This window comes from Erigeron canadensis, chromosome 2 (genome assembly GCF_010389155.1).
Source record: "Erigeron canadensis isolate Cc75 chromosome 2, C_canadensis_v1, whole genome shotgun sequence".
Taxonomy (NCBI): Eukaryota; Viridiplantae; Streptophyta; class Magnoliopsida; order Asterales; family Asteraceae; genus Erigeron; species Erigeron canadensis.
In genome coordinates this window covers 34,178,871-34,196,891 of record NC_057762.1, presented here as the reverse complement: position 1 = coordinate 34,196,891, position 18,021 = coordinate 34,178,871, and the positions used below count along the sequence as shown (strand labels likewise).

Below are 18,021 nucleotides of genomic sequence, written 5' to 3'. Positions count from 1 at the left end.
TTTAAGGTCTAGACTCTAGCGGGAGACTAGAAATGGATAATTGTACAAAACCAATGTCATCTATAAGATATTATATGAAACCTTGGGGACTGATAGTTATACTAAGGGGTCATGTTGCGACACTATAACAAGGAGTGCTGTCATATTTATTGTTACTATCAGTCATTGAATACAATCAGCGTTTATGTCGAATGTCGTACTAAATATCCAGCCAAAAGGCTTTTTCAGCCTTACCTTCCTTTGTGGCTGATAAATACTATATAATGGAGCAAAAGAACCATTTTCACCTTTCCATGAAAAACTTGTACTCCTAGCTCTCATCGAAAAATTAATGGACTTGGATTCCATCATGGTTTCAGCACTAATCCATGTCATAAGAGGCGGAAACGATGTTGGGCCAATTGATAACGGGCCGTTGGTCCTTTCAGAGGAAGACGTAATGTGCAACATTTGTCGAAGACAGGCTCCAGACTGTTTAGGCTGTCAAATGTTCACCGATGAACCGAAGAAGAAATATAAAGGAGTTAGTTTACGACCATCGGGGAAATGGGCTGCCGAGATAATGGTTCAGGGGAAACAGAGAAAGTGGTTGGGGACTTTTGAAACAATGGAAGAGGCCGCGAGAGCTTATGACATTGCCAGTATTCGTTATAGGGGACAGAAGGCAAAGACGAACTTTCCATTAGAGAGTTACCGTGATATTCGACTAGATTAAATGGTTGTTCAAGGTGACGGAGTTAGAAAACCAAATTTTGAGAGTATAACAATCCAAACTTAAAAAGTCGGTTAGATTTAAGCTTAAAAACAATTCATTTATTTTTTGATTCTTTCATTCGGGGTGTTTCATATTTTTTTAAAAAAGAAATTTTTGAAGAAAAACTAATATTTATAGTATGAGTACGTAAAATGTGTTTAAACAAATAAAACATCATAAAGTTTTGAATTTACAAAAAAATAATAATATTTTTCTCATTTTTTTAAGGGCAAAAATATTATAAACAAACTAGCGAGATGTTAGAAATAATTTACGAGGACATAAGGTTTTGCAGCCACAATGTCCATTCTTGCTTGCAATTTTTGAATTTACTAAAAAATTTATCAAATGAGTAAACAACAATGCTATCATTTTGATAAACTTGGAGTCATAGAAGAGCACACTGTTTTGACATCTCCAAACATATGGTTCACAATAATGACTTCGATGACGGTTCCATGTTTACCAAAAATCATCAATGACAAGCTAGCTATTGAGGAAGCGAAACTCCCGTGTGGTGAGCATTATTTTGATCCAAACTTGGAATGCCACCTCAAAATGAGCGTAGACATGGGAAACATTCTCTTGAAAATGATTGCACGTGGAATGGAGTGTATTAAAAACATCAACATTAATGTTTTCTAATTAGTAATATTAAATTTGGTTTTATGTTTTTATTAAAATTATTATAGATATTATGTAAGTTTTCTTTTTTAGAAAAAAAAACTATTGAAAATGTGTTATTTTAATTTAATAGGGAATTAAACTTTTAATTCATTTTTTGTTTCAAAACATCTTAATCATAAAGTTTAATTAGTTCAATATAATTTTTTTTTCGGAAGTTTACTTCTAAAGATAGATACTTCCAGATTTCTTTATTTATTCATTTTTACCTTACATAATCAAGATTGTCGAAGTGTTGTATTGCTTCAGTTGCCTTACGTTTGTTCATAAATTAAAGTGATTTACTTATAAGTTTTTTTATTTGAATATATGCAACTAGTAAGGCATAATATAAGTTATAATCGAACCTTAAAGAACATCGATCTAGTGATAAAGATGTCTATTTATTCATAAGAGGTTTCAGATTTGAATGCAACATTTTAAGGCTGGACGGAGCACCTCACCACCGCTCCCATCCCCTCTCCGGTTTTTTTCCTCCTCTCCGCATGCTGCCTAATGCTAGGAATGTCTCACTACCCCTCCTCTCCCCTCCCCACCCTTTTCTTTTTCTTTTTTTCTTTTTTTTATGGCTGTAACGTTCAAAACCATAGGCACCACAACCGGCACCACTGTCCCCAAGTTTCTCCCCACCCTACCGGTTCCGTGGGGTCGGCGCGGTGTTCAATCCGGTACTGGATGGGTATTGGTCTCCTCCTCAGGGCGCTCCGTCCACCGTAATAAAGAAATGACAATATAAAACGAAAGAAAAGAAGTAAAAGATGTTATTGAAAAAAATTGTCAATTGATGTATCACATACGGAATATATCAGTTGTTCGATGTTGTTAAAACGAAATTACTGAATATATTAATACAACTTTAAGGATGACCGTGACTGATGAATAGTAACCGTTTACGTGACAAGTTACTATTCATCTACCGTACATCTTGAACCATTAATTGAATTTTGTCATATCGTATCTTGTTCGAGTTTTAAACACGTGTTATTTATTGGTTTTTTACACACTTTTTCCCTTTTGGGTTTTCAACCAATATATTGCAACTTTTTTGTTGTCATATCCCGTACTATTATGTACCACTATTTACTTTTTCTCACACTTTTCTCATTTGGTGTTTTTAACTAATATATTGAAAAAAATTTCATTCAAATTTTTTCTTTCACTTTGTTTTTTTTATTGCATATATAAAATATATTTATTCGTTAATATAAATTTTTATAATCGTTTGTGGTTTTGACTTTAGACAAATATATATTTCAATTCATATGCTAAAGTTTTTAACTAACATATATAGCGACACATCATCAATACCAAAACGTAATCACAATAGGTGAAAACACGCAATGCGCGGAAGTAACCTAATGTGGTTTTGCCCGTAAATAAATAATCCATCTGTCTCACTAAATTTGTCCACTTTTAAATTTTCAAAATCAAACTTTACGAACTTTGACCATAAATATTTTTGTTTGTGTTATATAATATTTAAAGTTATATGAATTAATTGTGTTCTAGATGTTTGTTTCATTAGTATAACTTTCATCAACTATTATATAAGACAATCAAAAATATATATGGTCAAATTGCGTAGAGTTTGACTTTGAAAATTTAAAAGTGGACAAGTTTAGTGGGACGGATGAAGTATATATTTGAAACAAACCCATCAATAACATTATATTAAGCAGTTGGAAGTTCAACGTAACTATCCTAAAATAATACAATTGTTTCAATATGACAATTGAAGCCCGTAAGAGGGGTACCAATTTACTAGTAAAAAATATATGTCAGTTGATGTATTACTTTAAAAATGTTAAAGTGCAGTAAAACTAAAGAATGAAATAGAAGGTATCAGTGTATCACTACTAGAAGCTAGTCTTGAAGTTTATTAAACAAACGTAAGAAAATACTGAAACAAAAATTTAGAAACTAGCTACTTCCTTTTTCGAAATTTCTAGAAACTACTTACCCTCCAAATTGAGCTCTCTTAATATGCCACGTTTCATTCTCACAAAAGCCACGTATTCACCTTAACATGATGTAAGCAACACATATCACCCATACACCTTCATAACACGTGGCATGTCATCACTCACTGTTTTGCCAACGTGTACATAACTTAAGATTACAACTTTCCCGCTATATAAACATCCATTGGTCCTTAACCCATCCAACTGTTTCATTTTCTTTCAAATCTCAAAATTTTCAATATAAATTGAAAACATGAATATAATTAATCAACTCGAACAACCAAGTGAATTTCACCCGCCAACAACATTCTTGACCTTAGATGAGGAACATTCTATAATCGTGTCGACACTTACAAATGTCTTATCAAGTCAACACAATGACATGTCAGCAACAACATCATCAAACGGGACGATAATGTCATCAATATGTGCAAATCCAATGGAATTATGCCAAGTATGCAAAATAAATGGCTGTCTCGGGTGCGATAACTTTTGGCAGAAAGTTCCAAATGGATCCCAAGACAGTCATAATAATAATGGAAAGAGAAAAAGAAAAAGACAATATAGGGGAGTAAGGCAAAGACAATGGGGAACATGGGCTGCCGAAATTCGAGATCCTTGGAAGAAAGTGAGGGTATGGTTAGGTACATTCGGGACCGCGGAACAAGCTGCGAGAGCTTATGACCGAGCCGCGATCCATTTCCGTGGGGAAAAAGCAAAAACTAATTTCCCCAAAAGTGATTACAAGAAAGAAGACAAGTTACCTACGAAACTTGAACAACAAGTTGCAACTTTGAATGGTGCGAGATAGTTACTCATTAGTTATCGATCGAGGGGTTTGTTTTGTTTGTTTGTTATTTTATTTCAGGGATTATATAATTAATACGCGTCCTAAGCACACTCATAAATCAATTAATACATCAAGTATTTTATTTTATTTTATTCTATTTTTTTTGTCCGAAAGGTTATAAAAAAATACATTTTCTAAAAAAATATTACGGACTAGTCTTTTTTTTTTTTGGTTTGTTTTCCAAAAAAGTATTTGATGTATTAGAGCACATGTATAATCCCTTTATTTTGATAAGATTGATATGGAGTTTTGATAGATATAAAGAGGATAATTTCCATCTGGAGTGAAATGAGTCGATGAGGATGTTGTTTGTAGTTTAGACGAGTGACAGCTTGGTGATGCACGACTGTGACGTGTGTCCCAAATATGTAAGCCAAGGTGGCATGTTTGTCTGTTTTTTAATTACTCTTCTGAATATTATTTCTTTAATGTTATAATAAACAACATATGCAATAATATTAGAGGGAAGTTAAAATTTGCTTATTTAATTGATACTGAACTATATAAGAACATTATTGCCTACTTTTTCGATGCTCGTTTTTTTCCAAACGTGCGAATATCATAATGGTTTAGATTATTTTGTGTTAACTGGACTATGTTGGAGAGTTATTCACTCAATACTGAATTAGTAAGAGGAAAATCCATATTAATTTGTCTGAAAATATAACAATTAATAGACGTAAACCTTATCTCCAGTGTTCGACCCCAGATGCGTGAATCCAAGTCTTTATTTGAATTTTTTTTTGCCACTGGACTATTAATTCAATGAGGATCTTCGATCTAATACTTACAACCAATTAAATATTATTAATTCAATGAGCATCGTCGATCTAATACTTACAACCAATTAAATATTAGGGTATCTGTCAGCTATGACTTTATGAACAATTGTTTTTATTTTAATCATATACAAATTCTATTGCTAGAAGTATTATAGTGACCAATGCTAGATTAATTGTAATGTTTTTTTTGTTTTTAGTTTTTTACTTTGCAAGATATATCAGAACTATGGCAATGGCAAGATATGATAGTACTAGTTTAATTGTTGTATGAGTTACGGGGGTGTGAGAAACCTGGCTTGTGCCAATACAATAGAGAGCAAGATTGGGTCACTTCAATAAAATTCTCTCTAATTTTAGGGGTGTGCAAAACCTGACTTGTGCCAAACTAACCACTGTTTTGATTGCTAAAGCTTACTATAATACAACCAACATTTATTTTATGGGTAATTGTATCAATGAAAATTTTATTTTATTTTTGTTCTTTTGACATATAGTTGTGCATATTGGTCTTTGTCCATTTATTAACTAAAGAAAGTTTATTGAGATCAAGATTTTGTAAAGTTTCAATATAAAATTGGACAAAAGTGAAAGGAGAACTTTTGTAGGAAATTTCTATAGAAAAACACAAACCTCATATACTGAGCAACACCTGGGGTATTATTCTACTTTGTTATGTGCTAACGTGTGTCTGTCGATTATCTTCTAAGCCATGTACGTTTAAAAAACATCGATTATAAGTCATGCCTCTTTCTCTTTAATATATTATACATGAAAAAGAATTCAAACAGTAGATTATATAAATTTTGTGTATCTATAAAAAAATATGAAATGATTCAATCTATAATAATGAAATGCTTCCTGGATTATGTTAATGTACATCATGGTTTTGGGTCCCAATAAGCAAGATTTCAGCTTTCTTTCTCGGTCACATTGTTCGATCTTAGTCAGAAACTTATACCATTCCATTTGATCATGTATAAACTGAATATATCGAGATGGTCATCGGATTTTCCACAATTAAAGAACGGATTTGATCATTTAAAGGAGAATTTAATAAAACAAATCACAATTGTAATAAAGGGAAAATCATCTGCAGCGCTTTACCTGTCCCCTCCCCTTCTTGAATTTTACATAATCCCTCCAAATTTTACATAATTCTGCCTTGTTTTACCTAAGATAAGTATTACATGTTTTACCTAATCTTTCCCCTTGTAATAAGTGACAAAACTATATGGTTCAAATAATTTGATGGTCTTTCACAAGATCTACAATTTCATCAAATTTCCACAAAGATAACACGATTGGTAACAATGTGATAATATGGATTTCATCAGATTAGTAGCATATATATTTCCAAACCTGATTAAAAAGAAAAGTTGCAAGACAGATATATAATAGATACAATTCATCTTTAATTCTTTGCATTTCAATGGTTCAACAATTAGTACCACACATGAGTGGTCTTGCAGACCTATTTGGAAACAAATCTGCGATATATTCATGCATCCAGTCCTAAGAGAGTATCATAATCGAAACATATGGTTTAATAATTAGTACCAGTGTACCACACATGACCCTGTCTTGCAAGCTACAACAGACCTTGTTCAAAAAAAGAACTACCATACCTCAATGGATCCAGTCCTAAGGGTGTTGCAAGCTACAAAGGATATTTTTCGGGAAAAAACTAACCATATATCAACACATCCAGTCCTAAGTGTGTATCATAAGCATATATATAAACTTTCACAGTACCTTTTGTACGTAATAAAACTAATTAGGATCACGAAAGCTTTACCTTTTGTTGAGTATGGCGACATGGTCCCTTGTCGGTTGAGGAACAGCATGACTTGAACCAGCTGTCAGTTATGCTTGGCTCTGTTGTTATTTCCCAAAGATCAGATTCCTGGTTTTGGGCTTTGGGTGGAGATTCAACATTTTCAGTTAAAAACCTCAAATATTATCTTCAAAGTTTTAAACAGGTCACAACACAATATGCAATTCTTCTGGAATAATTGGGTACCAATGAAAGTTCGTATAGTTGGATGGAGAGCAAGTTTAAATCGACTTCCAACCGCAGAAGCTCTTGCCAAGCGGAACATCACCCTTGATTTGTCGGTATGTGTTTGTTGTGAAAACTACCAAGAGGATTGTGAACACCTGTTCAACTGTTGTAGCTTTTCTCAAACAATTTGGAGTCAGGTAAGTTTATGGTGTAATGTACCTCCTATATTCGCGTTTACTGTTAATGATTTGCTAAATCTACATGAGGTCGCCCGGGGATCAAAGTTTAGAAAGAAAGCATTCAATGCGGTGATACTAACAGGTTTTTGGAGTATCTGGAGGGCACGAAATGAAACAGTTTTTAAACAAATACGACCATCAGTTTTTAAGGTTATCGGGGAAATTAAGTCGATGAGCTACATCGTTCAAAGTGTAATTCGTTAACGTGGGATAGGTGGAAATCTTTTAATCTTGATTGTATGGGGTAGTTGATTAGTACGTAATGTTTTCTTGGTGTATTTCAAATGGTGTCATTATACCAGTGTTGGATTGTGAAATGAAAGAGTTTGTGTTGGTCGTTCAAAAAAAAAAGAACATAGATACTTACTTTTAGACTTCTATTTGTTATTAAGGCATAAATATGTGAAATATTTACCTTTTGTACTAATTATGTGTAGATTTTTGCTATTGATTTGCTAAGAGTTAAGTTTCTTGGACTATTTGTCTCATATATAGTTGTTAATACTATCTTAGAGATTGAGTTGCTGGTTACATTTTCTTTTCTTTTTAGGTTTTGTTGGTGTAGTGGCATTCGTAAGTTGTGTAAAATTCACATCCCTGCAACTTAATGGACGCCAAACTATCGCAATTAACAATCGTATAAAATATATATGTTTAAAAGGTCTAATGTAAAATTATAGATTGAAGAGCATTTCCTCCTCCTAAAAGATTAAAATAACTATGGAGTAAATCACTGTTTTGCCCCAACTTATATGTTTCATGGTTCTGTCATTGCTACTAAGACCACCTATGCAGTTTACCATGGATGGCAAGAACGGATGGTGGAAAAACTCAGTTCAAGGACTCTACATGATAACACACACACACAGATTTATTTGAGTTACATGCAAGTCGATACACATTTTATCCAATCGTATCTCTTCAGGTAGGAAACTCGTATATAGGTCTCCTAACAACAATAATATGAAAGAGTGCACTATTTTTGAGAACCGGGATTAAGCTTCCGGTGAAAATGAAACCATACTAAAACCTCATTCGAAATTATTCTTTGAAGAAAAACTATCCATATATTTAACAAGAAAACGGTTCCAACAATTTAAAGTTACATTTAAAAAAAAAACTGATATCTGGAATACCTCATTAGTTGAGTCAAAGAGCATTAGGAACCAAGTCGGAAGGTCCTATCATCCTAATAACGTTTTCCAAGCCTTTATGAAAAGTGTCGTCAGAACATTTCAAATATCTGTTTAAAAGAAAATCACCAACTCAAATTCGAACTCTACAGCTATAATACTGGAAATCATATAAAAAATGTAGTGACGTCAAATGAACAAGCAATTGACAGGATCAATAAACTAAGAGACTCCAAATTCTAATTCATCACTAGTAACGAGCGATTTGTCACATACTCACATATAATAACAGGAAAGAAGAAAAATGAACTAACGTTTATTGGCATCTCTGCAATCACAAGGCTGCTGCTTTCCTCGATGCTTTTAAGAGTTACCACTTCACCCCCAACAACCATATTGATCACGATGCCATCTATGTTAAGAATTTTATTGGGTGTAAATAGGAAGCCTGCAAGACTTTACGATAGAACTAGACAGTAGAATATATCTTAAAGGTGTCAAAGAACCTGCAGCCAAACAAGTTGCCATTCTCCTCATGTATGTTTCCTGAATTCAAACATTCCTTAGAAATAAGATATAAAGCACATATAATGCATCTTTGCCAAAATTTTATTATTAAATATAGTAGGCAATCAAGAATACATTTTGACATAGCTTATAAACTTAATACATTAAACGATATAGGCATAGTTGTGATGAACTCAAAATTTTATGAACTTAATACCTTTTTTGTGGGCAGTTCATAGTTTATCAAAACACTAGAACTGATGGGAGACTCTCCTGAAGCAAGAAGCGGAAGACAAGCATCAGTTGCAACTATCAAATGAGATTTCTGCTCTTCCTTTTCAGTTGCTTCATTTTCGGATTGAACAGCAGCATTTTGGTTCCATTTCATTGTGACATGGCGAAACTTATCTAAAATCAATGCACGTTCTGCTTCAGCAAGGTCACTGTACTGAGAGAAATATTCTTAAATCACGGATATAACAGTAGTGCAATAGGAAATTGTTTAACACCCTAAGCAACATCGGTACACATAGGCGAGTCATATGAAATGCCACCTGATTGACTCGCAATATACGACTATATATGAAATGTTCTAAAATCAAATGTTTCATGCATGACTAATTGCATGTCATTGCATTATCCAAAGTCCATTTAGGAAAACCAACCAAGAAAGACAAAGATAGAACACTCAAATGCTAGATGAGTAGAACATCAAATAGCGATCCAACAACTTGTAGCAATCTAAAAGCGACATAGTGGGACACTGGATTAACGATGAGGAAACCTATCTGAGCCCAAGCAAGCAAACTTACAAAAACATAAGCATTCCCATATTTTCAAATATAAGCATTGAGAATAGAAACTGGCTTTCGCCAGCACACTGACAAAAATTCATAATCACCATGAAGTTGATATGATCTCATATCGGCCAAGTATGGGATTGGTTGGTGGTTTATAAGCCTAGGTGTCCCCTTCTCCTTTGAGCTAGCTTTTGGAAGTGAGTTCTACACCCAACTTATGGCATGATACGAGCCTATTATGGGATGGGTTCGTAGCAATTGGTATCAGAGCCAACCCTACCTTTCGAGGTTCCAACACTTGGAGTGGTGGCTTGGACCCAAGGAGATGGGTGTCAACCGTGACCAACGAGGACGTTGGCTCTTCAAAGGGTGGGGTATTGATATGATCTCACATCGGCCAAGTATGGGATTGGTTGGTGGTTTATAAGCCTAGGTGTCCCCTTCTCCTTTGAGCTAGCTTTTGGGAGTGAGTTATACACCCAACTTATGGCATGGGATCACGGCCTATTATGGGATGGGTTCGTAGTAGAAGTCCAGCAAAATGTCTGGGTTATTTTGTTGAGTGAGAATAAAATGAAGGACAGCCCTAAGGGTCGTCAGTGACTGTTTGGATGCATTAAAATTTGTACTTTGTTATGCGAAAATTCAGGCAGTGGTTTTTAATGTATAAAGTACTAGAGTAGTTTTTATGCGTGTAATAAGCTACTAATGAAAACCCATAGGGCTATCATTATCATTTTCTTAAAATGAATGCTGTTTGTTGTAAGCAAAAAAAAAAAAAGGTAACCTCATTCCATTTTCTGTGGGTAGAGTATGGACAGATATTCGTGTCAATAGAAATGGCGTTCCATGGACCTAAATTGTTTGGTATAGTCAATGTATCCCAAAGAATGCATTGATCTTGTGGTTTATCATGGGTCAAAAGCTTCAAACTCAAGACAGGATGAAGATTTGTGATGCCCAGTTAATGCTTAAATAAACTTTTAATCAATTCAAATGTTTCAGCTTTTTTCTTTTTCAAGGGTAAGACGAGATAGCTTGCTAACATAGATATTGTGCCTGGTGATCAGGATGCTTCACCTACTACCTCATACCAAAGATAATCTAGTTTAGAATGTGAAAACGGTCACCATCATGAACTTTTTGCTTTGTGTTTAGTTGTAACAAACTGTGAAACACTGGCTGACTGGTGTTATGGTTTAAGGGTAATGGTCTAGGTTTTGCTACCAGCGAATGTCTCGAAGATATATAGATATGGAGGAAAATGCAAATATACCAGCGGTGTGACGGAAATGTAAGAAATGTTGGAGACAGCAGAGCAAACGGCGTCAAGCTCATCACGCGTGCTACAACAAACGACTATCGGCAGCCACGGACGACGCCCCGCCGTTCCTAATAAATCCACCAACGTCTCCTGCCAAGATTTCCCCAAACTAATTACAATATTTCAATCCAGCCCCAAACAAATAGATATACAAGGTGCAAAAAAAAATGACATATAAATACTAGTTACCATTTTAAAGTGGAGTCTGTCAACTGCGAGATAAAAATGGCGTTGTGGACTGTAATAAGATTAATTTATTAAATTAAATTAGTTACTAAGATTACTTTGGAATTAATTAAATAATTGTTAATTAAAAAACAAATGGATTGTCAATAACCTAGTAGAAGCGGTAGAAATGGCGGTGGCGGAAGGAGAAAGATGTGATGGAGATGGTTCAAGTGGCTCCATATCCGGCCGGGAGGTGATTGAAATCCTTTTGCCAATTATCGTTGGTCTTGCCCAATTATCCTTTTGCCAGTTATCCTCGGGTTAACCGAAGTTCATATCGAAAACTATTAAATTCCAACTTTAATTTTTAGGAACTTTATTTACGTAGTTTTTTTTTTTTTTTTCCTTTTAGGAACATTGTACTCGCGCAATACGGCGGTGATCACATTAGTTGCGATATGGTGGCGTCGACGGATGGTGATAGCCCGTCAGTGTCAAGTGGTGTAGGTAATTGATTCAATGATATTTGATTTTTAGGAACAGTGAATATTTTTTAAAAGATTATGGAATGATTGTGTAAGTTAACTAATTAAAGGTAAAATGATAATTTCGCATGTCCCAAAGTTGTAAACTTTTCAACATAGAGATATAATTTTTATATAGTAGTATAGAAATATAGAAGTATAGATAATAATCTTACTGGTTCTAATACCCGTACGGGTAGCTATATACATAAAGAAATTCGAGTATGCATCATGTATGATTTGTGAGTATTAAATAAATTGTGTTTAAAGTAACTGATTATGGAAGCTAACTTATAATAAACATTAATGATAAATATAATATATGTTTAGTTAGAGTTTTTGATTTACCTTAGTGTAACATCCCAATATTTTAAGGTAATAGAAAATTAACCCTTTTCATAATTTTAACATTAAATTAATTTCCTAGTATTTTGTTTTGAGAAAAGGGTTAATTTAGTTGAAACTTTAGTGACTAGTGGGTATTATACCCACAAAAATTGAACAAAAACGTGGCATTAGGAGTGGATGTCCAACCAATTCAATTTTCATGATTCATACTTCCACTACTTCTCCTCTTCAACCTTCTTCAACCTTTTCTTCCATTCCATCCAATTAAATCAAGTGTGTTCATGCAATTAATCAAAATCAATCAAATAATTCTTCTAGTAAAAAAAAATAATAAGAATAATTATCTCCAATTATATTAAAAATTGAAATTGAGGGCTTGTGTGGAGGTGGTGGTGGCTGAAATTTTGAAGGAAGAAAAAGGAAGGAATCTTGATTTAAAAACCCTAATCTTTTGTCTTACACTTTTAAGGTATTGAATTCTATTACCCTAGTTTTATCTTGTTATAGAAATTTAGGGTTCTTAATCTTAGAAATTTGGGGGTTTTTGTTGTATGGGATTTTCAAGTAAAGCCCTGGTAATTTTGATTGAGAAATGGATAGTTTGATTTAAAGAGAGTGTTGATAATGAAAACCCCCATAGTAAGAACCCCATATTTTGTGGTGTTTGGCTAGTATTTATGATATAAAGTGTTATTATGAGAATTTGGATTTTTGGAAAAGTTTGAGTAGCCAAACACCATAATGCTAGAAGTATGTTGAATGCAAGTAAATGTTGTGAAAGAGTTGAGTTCATAGAACTCATAGATATATATTGTTGTATTATGTATAGGTGGTGAAGATCATCAAATTGAGCCTAAGCCATAATATCTAATAGTCAAGTTTGAGGTGAGTGTATATGCATATAATCATGTCATTGTTAATAGAGGTCATAGGTGGGTAAATTTCTATGACCCATTTGTTTGATTGATTGTGAGAACTAGTAGGTGGGTAAATTCCTACTAGTCATATTATATGTAAGAGCTAGTAGGTGGGTAAATTCCTACTAGCCAAATTATCCATGGCCATGTTGAAAATGAGATTGTGATGAAAGTTATGTTTGTGATTGCTATGCAAGTAATGGCTATCTTTGATAGGCTATATGTGGTGCTTAATGCACATTGATATGAAAACGTGATTATGATTATATGTGTATGCATTCACTAAGCAATTGTTTATGTTTTAGTTGTTTAACTTTTTATAGGAAGTGGTAGTAGCCAAGGTAAATAGTTGATCAAGTGATAGATTGAAGTGGAAGTAATTAACATAGGTATTTTGGCCATCTTGAAGGTTGGCAACTTGGATAATGGGATAGATAATCCCTTGGTACATTTTGGCTCTTGATACATGTTATTTTTGGTTAAACAAGTCTATTTTGGTATAAAACCTGTGATAAGGTCAAGTTTTTAGTTATTTGGATTGTATATGGTAATGTAAATATCTAGTAGGTCAATGACTCGGGTAAGCGACCCGTTTCGTTGTACATTGATTCTTTTGGTCGAACAATGGTTGTAATTATCATTTATCATGTCAAATACTTGTTTGAAATCTGAAATGTAGTGTTTTGAAGCCTAGAATTGAGTTTGGAAAGATTACAAGTTGAGTCAAGTGTCAAATTGGGTCACTTTGTTATTCAACACAAATATGTGGCACATTTTTGGTTCTGTTCAGATTTGGGTCATTTGTGTGGCACATACACTAAGGATGTGGCACATAAAAAACTGAAAGTCAGAATATGTGGCACATGAAAACTTTCATGTGGCACATATTTGCTCCTGTCCAGAATTTGACAAAAAAAATGTAGCACATGCATATAAGCATGTAGCACACTTGGGCAAAATAATAATAATAATAATAAATTATTATAACTTTTATATTTTATAAATGAAGTTTGGTTGTTACACTTAGGTTTTTAGAATCACATCAAAATCGAAACTTGTAAACATAGTGGATGACATCAAATAGCCTTTTTGATTTTGTTAATAACTTATTATAACTAATATAGGTTATAGGAATTGAAGAATTGAGAAAGAAAAAATAGACAATTTATGAATCAAATAAGGTTATAATGTCTTTTATATTAATAAGCCAAAAGTTACACTTTAATTATATGTCTAATAAGGATGTTGAATCTATATACAATTAAAAAAGCTAATTTAATAAAATAAATAAATTAAAATGACACATGTCAATCAAGGATTACATCACGTGTCGTTTCAATAACATCTCACTCTTGTTTTAATTTATTGTTAGATTATTTTTAGAAAAATAATTCATCTTTCTTAAATATTCTCTTAAAAATCCACCAATACATCGAACTTTATTTTTTAATCTCTATCTCTTACTTTTGATACATATTATCATCATGATGATGTTTCTTAAAAAATATAATTAGAAAAATATATCAGTACATAACACGTTACAAATATTTTGGTGAAAAGTTGGGCCAGTCTTGTTACATTGTAATACCACACAAAACAAATATGCAATTTGTTCCACGATTAATGTATGTTACTCTACAGAAATAGAAAATGAGCCGGAAAAACTATTTCGATAAGATAAATTTAAAATCTTAGTTTTATGATCTATATTTACTTTTTAAGGGGATAAAATTATAAATCCCTACATTATATAAATCTCACTTCAAAATTTGTTAGTTATTGCCTATGTGGCATGCTTAAAAATGCAAGAAAGCCCAAGAATCATTACAATATTGCTCATTGGAAGGTCTACGGATTAGTTACTTTTATAAGAAGTTCAAATTTTTGAAAACGGATTAGTTATGCTTTCAAGAAGTTTAAATTTCGAAAATTTGAATATGTAACCGTTCGTGTATTGCTTGTGGCGGTTACTTCTTTGCATGTCTATGTTTATATAAGGCCACTTCCATTCAGTTTTAAGGCATTTCAAAACGTAAACACATAACAGATCAATTTTAGCATGGTTTCACTAAACCATGTTTCAATTAGAAATTTGCGTCCAAATAATAAGGCATATACGATAACGGTTAGAATTTGTGTCTATGGAAGCAACCTCTATATGGAGATGTTAATAACATAGGTAGTATTGAGATGATCCTGATGGACGAACATGTAAGTATTCATTGTTTGTGCATTTTTCTTTTTTGATTAGATTACTTTTTAACATAACTTTCTTTCGAATTTATAACTAGCTTTTTAACATTCTAATGTATAAACATTTTCATTTTGACAGTTTGATAAAGTGGTTGTTGTTGCAACAATCGGTTTTATTCCAACTGACCAATTATGGTATTCAATGGAATGTTTAAACTGTTCTCAAGAAGTTAAGTTGACCGATCTTTAGATGGATGCAGTCGACATTATTGATGCTTTAAGGGAAAACAAAATGTGGATTTGTTGTTCATGTAACAAGGAAGGAGTTTTCATCAATCCTAGGTATATATTTATATTTCATATTAAAACTCTATAATCATTAAGTTGTGTGGTAAAATTGTATTTCTGTTTTTTTTTTTTTTTTGTAGGTTTAATGTGCAAGTTAGGATTGTAGATGCCACTGGTGCTATTGGAGTTAAAATGAATGATCAACAAATTTCAAATCTTATACAAAGAACAGCCTATCAAATTTGTGATGAAAATTATGAGGTATATTTTGGTTTATTTTAGTGCTAAATAAGACTTTTCTATGCATTTTAAGTCATTAACTTTTTTTAAAATGGTCATTAGTTGTAATAGGAATACATTTACTTCGCTACATGCATGTTTGAACTGGTGTTAAAGAAATTATTTAAGGTTATAGCGCATCCATGTGGATCTATATATCAAAGTGGGGGAAAATTCATAATACCTATCACATCCAGGTAACCAACATAATCCTTCTTATATGCGCCTACTATGGGCAATCCAGTTTATAATTTCTCTCCGGCGTGCAATGTACGCTTTTTAAGCCCTCGTGTATCATTAATAAATCCCAAGGTATATCTAGCATTTTTCTTCTTTAAATTAATCAACTCATAAGAATATTTTTATTATGTCCAACTCAGTTATATTTATTCATTGATACAATCTTAAAATAAAGTTTAAGAAAAATTATTTAAGGTTGTTCGTACATCGCACGGGGTCTAAGCACTAGTATACCTTTAAAATTAGAAAAACTTATAATATATCAAAATTAGACCGGAGTTAGCTACCCATATCGTCTCATGTTAAACTCGTCCATATCTATTAGAGAATAGAGATGACGACTTACTCCAATATATCTTTAATGGTAGCTATTTTACCAGTCCTAAAATATATTGCCGACACAATAATGTATTATCATGCGTTTGGCAAACCATTTAACTTGACAATAAAGGTTTTACTTGTCTATCTATATCTACCAATAAACCAAAACAGGATTGTAGCATTCTATAATCGACACATGACATAATATTTAAATGACACGTGTATTTTTTTAATCTGTACCCTAAAACTATAATTTCCTTATTCTAATCAAATAACTATTACTCCGTATTATAGTATGTACGTTTACTTAATTATTTACCTTAAAAATATAATTTATTATCTAAAAATAGATGGCTTTCCTACAAAACCAAATACTCGTAGAATTCTAAATTATATGTTGTAATAATCCGATTAGTAAATTGTTATGGCAAACTACAATTAAAATAGATATAACTTTGGGTTGAAATTATATGTATTTAATAAGTAGTGTATGTATTTTTTTTTCAAATACCCAAGTAATATTTCATTCAATTTGTATAATCGCATAAAGGCTTTTTTTTGTAAGTTTTTTATCTATTTCATAAACGTATTTGAAAGCGTTATATCTATTTATACAAACCTATGCATGCAACAAATGCAAATTTAAGAATTAATTTATGTAATACTATGAAATTTACGTAAATGGTTAAATTTATACGTATCAATAGATATTATTTTTAATGTAGCTAAAAATTCACGAGTCCTTTTTAGTTTGTTATAACTTCAGTTTTCATACATAGTTGATTTGTACATCGTATGGACATTATGACTATATAATATGTGAAAGGATCTATATCCAAACATAGGTATTTAACAACAATATATTCTCTATTCTCTGTATAAATATATTTGTATCATCAAGTATTATATAATTTGTACATCGTACGGGTATTAAGACTAGTAATAAAACATATAACACCACCCCAAAAAACCTTTTCCTATGACTTTTAGGTCTCCCTACTTATGGTCAAACATCAAGATCGATGTTTATAGAGTCAAAAGCTAAATAAAGGCTTCATTACTACATTTAAATGGAATAAACCATTGAAGAGGATATAGATCCTAGTTGCGATTCGATATCAGCCATCGAGTCCTTAGAGCTCTCACAGTGGACTCGTTTTAGCTCGTCCATGACTCACTCATCCCACAATGACTAATAAATTAAATGGTGTAAAGTGAAATAAATGGTTAGATAGAAGTGTAAAATTAAATAAATGGTGGGTTCTAGACTAGTCCTGACATTGTGGGTGTTTTGAGGGATGAGTCCTTAGTTAGTCCTTAAACTGATGTAGTGCTGACAGGGACTAGTCCTTGGAGGATGAATGTCTGGCACTATGAGTGCTCTTAGATGAACATAACAAATCACAATTGCATCTTTCTATCACAAAAATAAATGACGATATGTATAATAAATGTTGCTACACGTTTTGCATCTACTTTCGGTATCACATGCTCATTCAATTTTTTAGTCTAGTGAACGAGAGATATGATGATACACATTTGTAGGTTTGGTTATTATAGGTAGGGATTTGCTAATTAGTGCCTCTAGTGCACTAGTTAAGAAGCATTTGATGAACTTGTTATTTCTTTATTAATCAAAAATTGTATTTAATGTCTATTAATTCAACTTAGCGATTTCTATTTTTAAACGAATAATGAATACATTTT

General features: G+C 32.5%; 2 protein-coding genes and 1 long non-coding RNA gene across 3 annotated transcripts; 1 reads left to right on the top strand and 2 right to left on the bottom strand.

Annotated features, from left to right (window-relative positions):
* Positions 1-327: 327 nt before the first annotated feature.
* LOC122588138 (ethylene-responsive transcription factor ERF109-like) lies at positions 328-4,210 on the top strand. The gene is made up of 2 exons (XM_043760273.1): positions 328-664; positions 3,899-4,210. The coding sequence occupies exons 1-2, from the start codon at positions 332-334 to the stop codon at positions 4,208-4,210; spliced, it is 645 nt and encodes a 214-aa protein (XP_043616208.1). The 5' UTR covers positions 328-331.
* Positions 4,211-6,423: 2,213 nt separating this feature from the next.
* LOC122590162 lies at positions 6,424-7,748 on the bottom strand. The gene is made up of 2 exons (XR_006322409.1): positions 6,827-7,748; positions 6,424-6,741 (listed from the first exon to the last, which is right to left on the bottom strand). It is a non-coding gene; the product is annotated as an uncharacterized LOC122590162 (long non-coding RNA).
* Positions 7,749-8,319: 571 nt separating this feature from the next.
* Positions 8,320-11,535, bottom strand: LOC122589591 (ATP-dependent RNA helicase eIF4A). The gene is made up of 7 exons (XM_043761899.1): positions 11,374-11,535; positions 11,226-11,274; positions 10,989-11,126; positions 9,130-9,360; positions 8,912-8,951; positions 8,720-8,817; positions 8,320-8,515 (listed from the first exon to the last, which is right to left on the bottom strand). The coding sequence occupies exons 1-7, from the start codon at positions 11,442-11,444 to the stop codon at positions 8,498-8,500; spliced, it is 645 nt and encodes a 214-aa protein (XP_043617834.1). The 5' UTR covers positions 11,445-11,535; the 3' UTR covers positions 8,320-8,497.
* Between the last annotated feature and the right edge of the window lie 6,486 nt (positions 11,536-18,021).

Coding starts and splice junctions, on each gene's coding strand:
- LOC122588138 (XM_043760273.1), top strand. CDS start 332: ATGGACTTGGATTCCATCATGGTTTCAGCACTAATCCATGTCATAAGA. Junction 665..3,898: donor TTCGTTATAGGGGACAGAAG/GCAAAGACGAAC, acceptor AACTTTTGGCAG/AAAGTTCCAAATGGATCCCA.
- LOC122589591 (XM_043761899.1), bottom strand. CDS start 11,444: ATGGAGCCACTTGAACCATCTCCATCACATCTTTCTCCTTCCGCCACC. Junction 11,275..11,373: donor ATTTCTACCGCTTCTACTAG/GTTATTGACAAT, acceptor ATCTTATTACAG/TCCACAACGCCATTTTTATC. Junction 11,127..11,225: donor ACAGACTCCACTTTAAAATG/GTAACTAGTATT, acceptor AAATCTTGGCAG/GAGACGTTGGTGGATTTATT.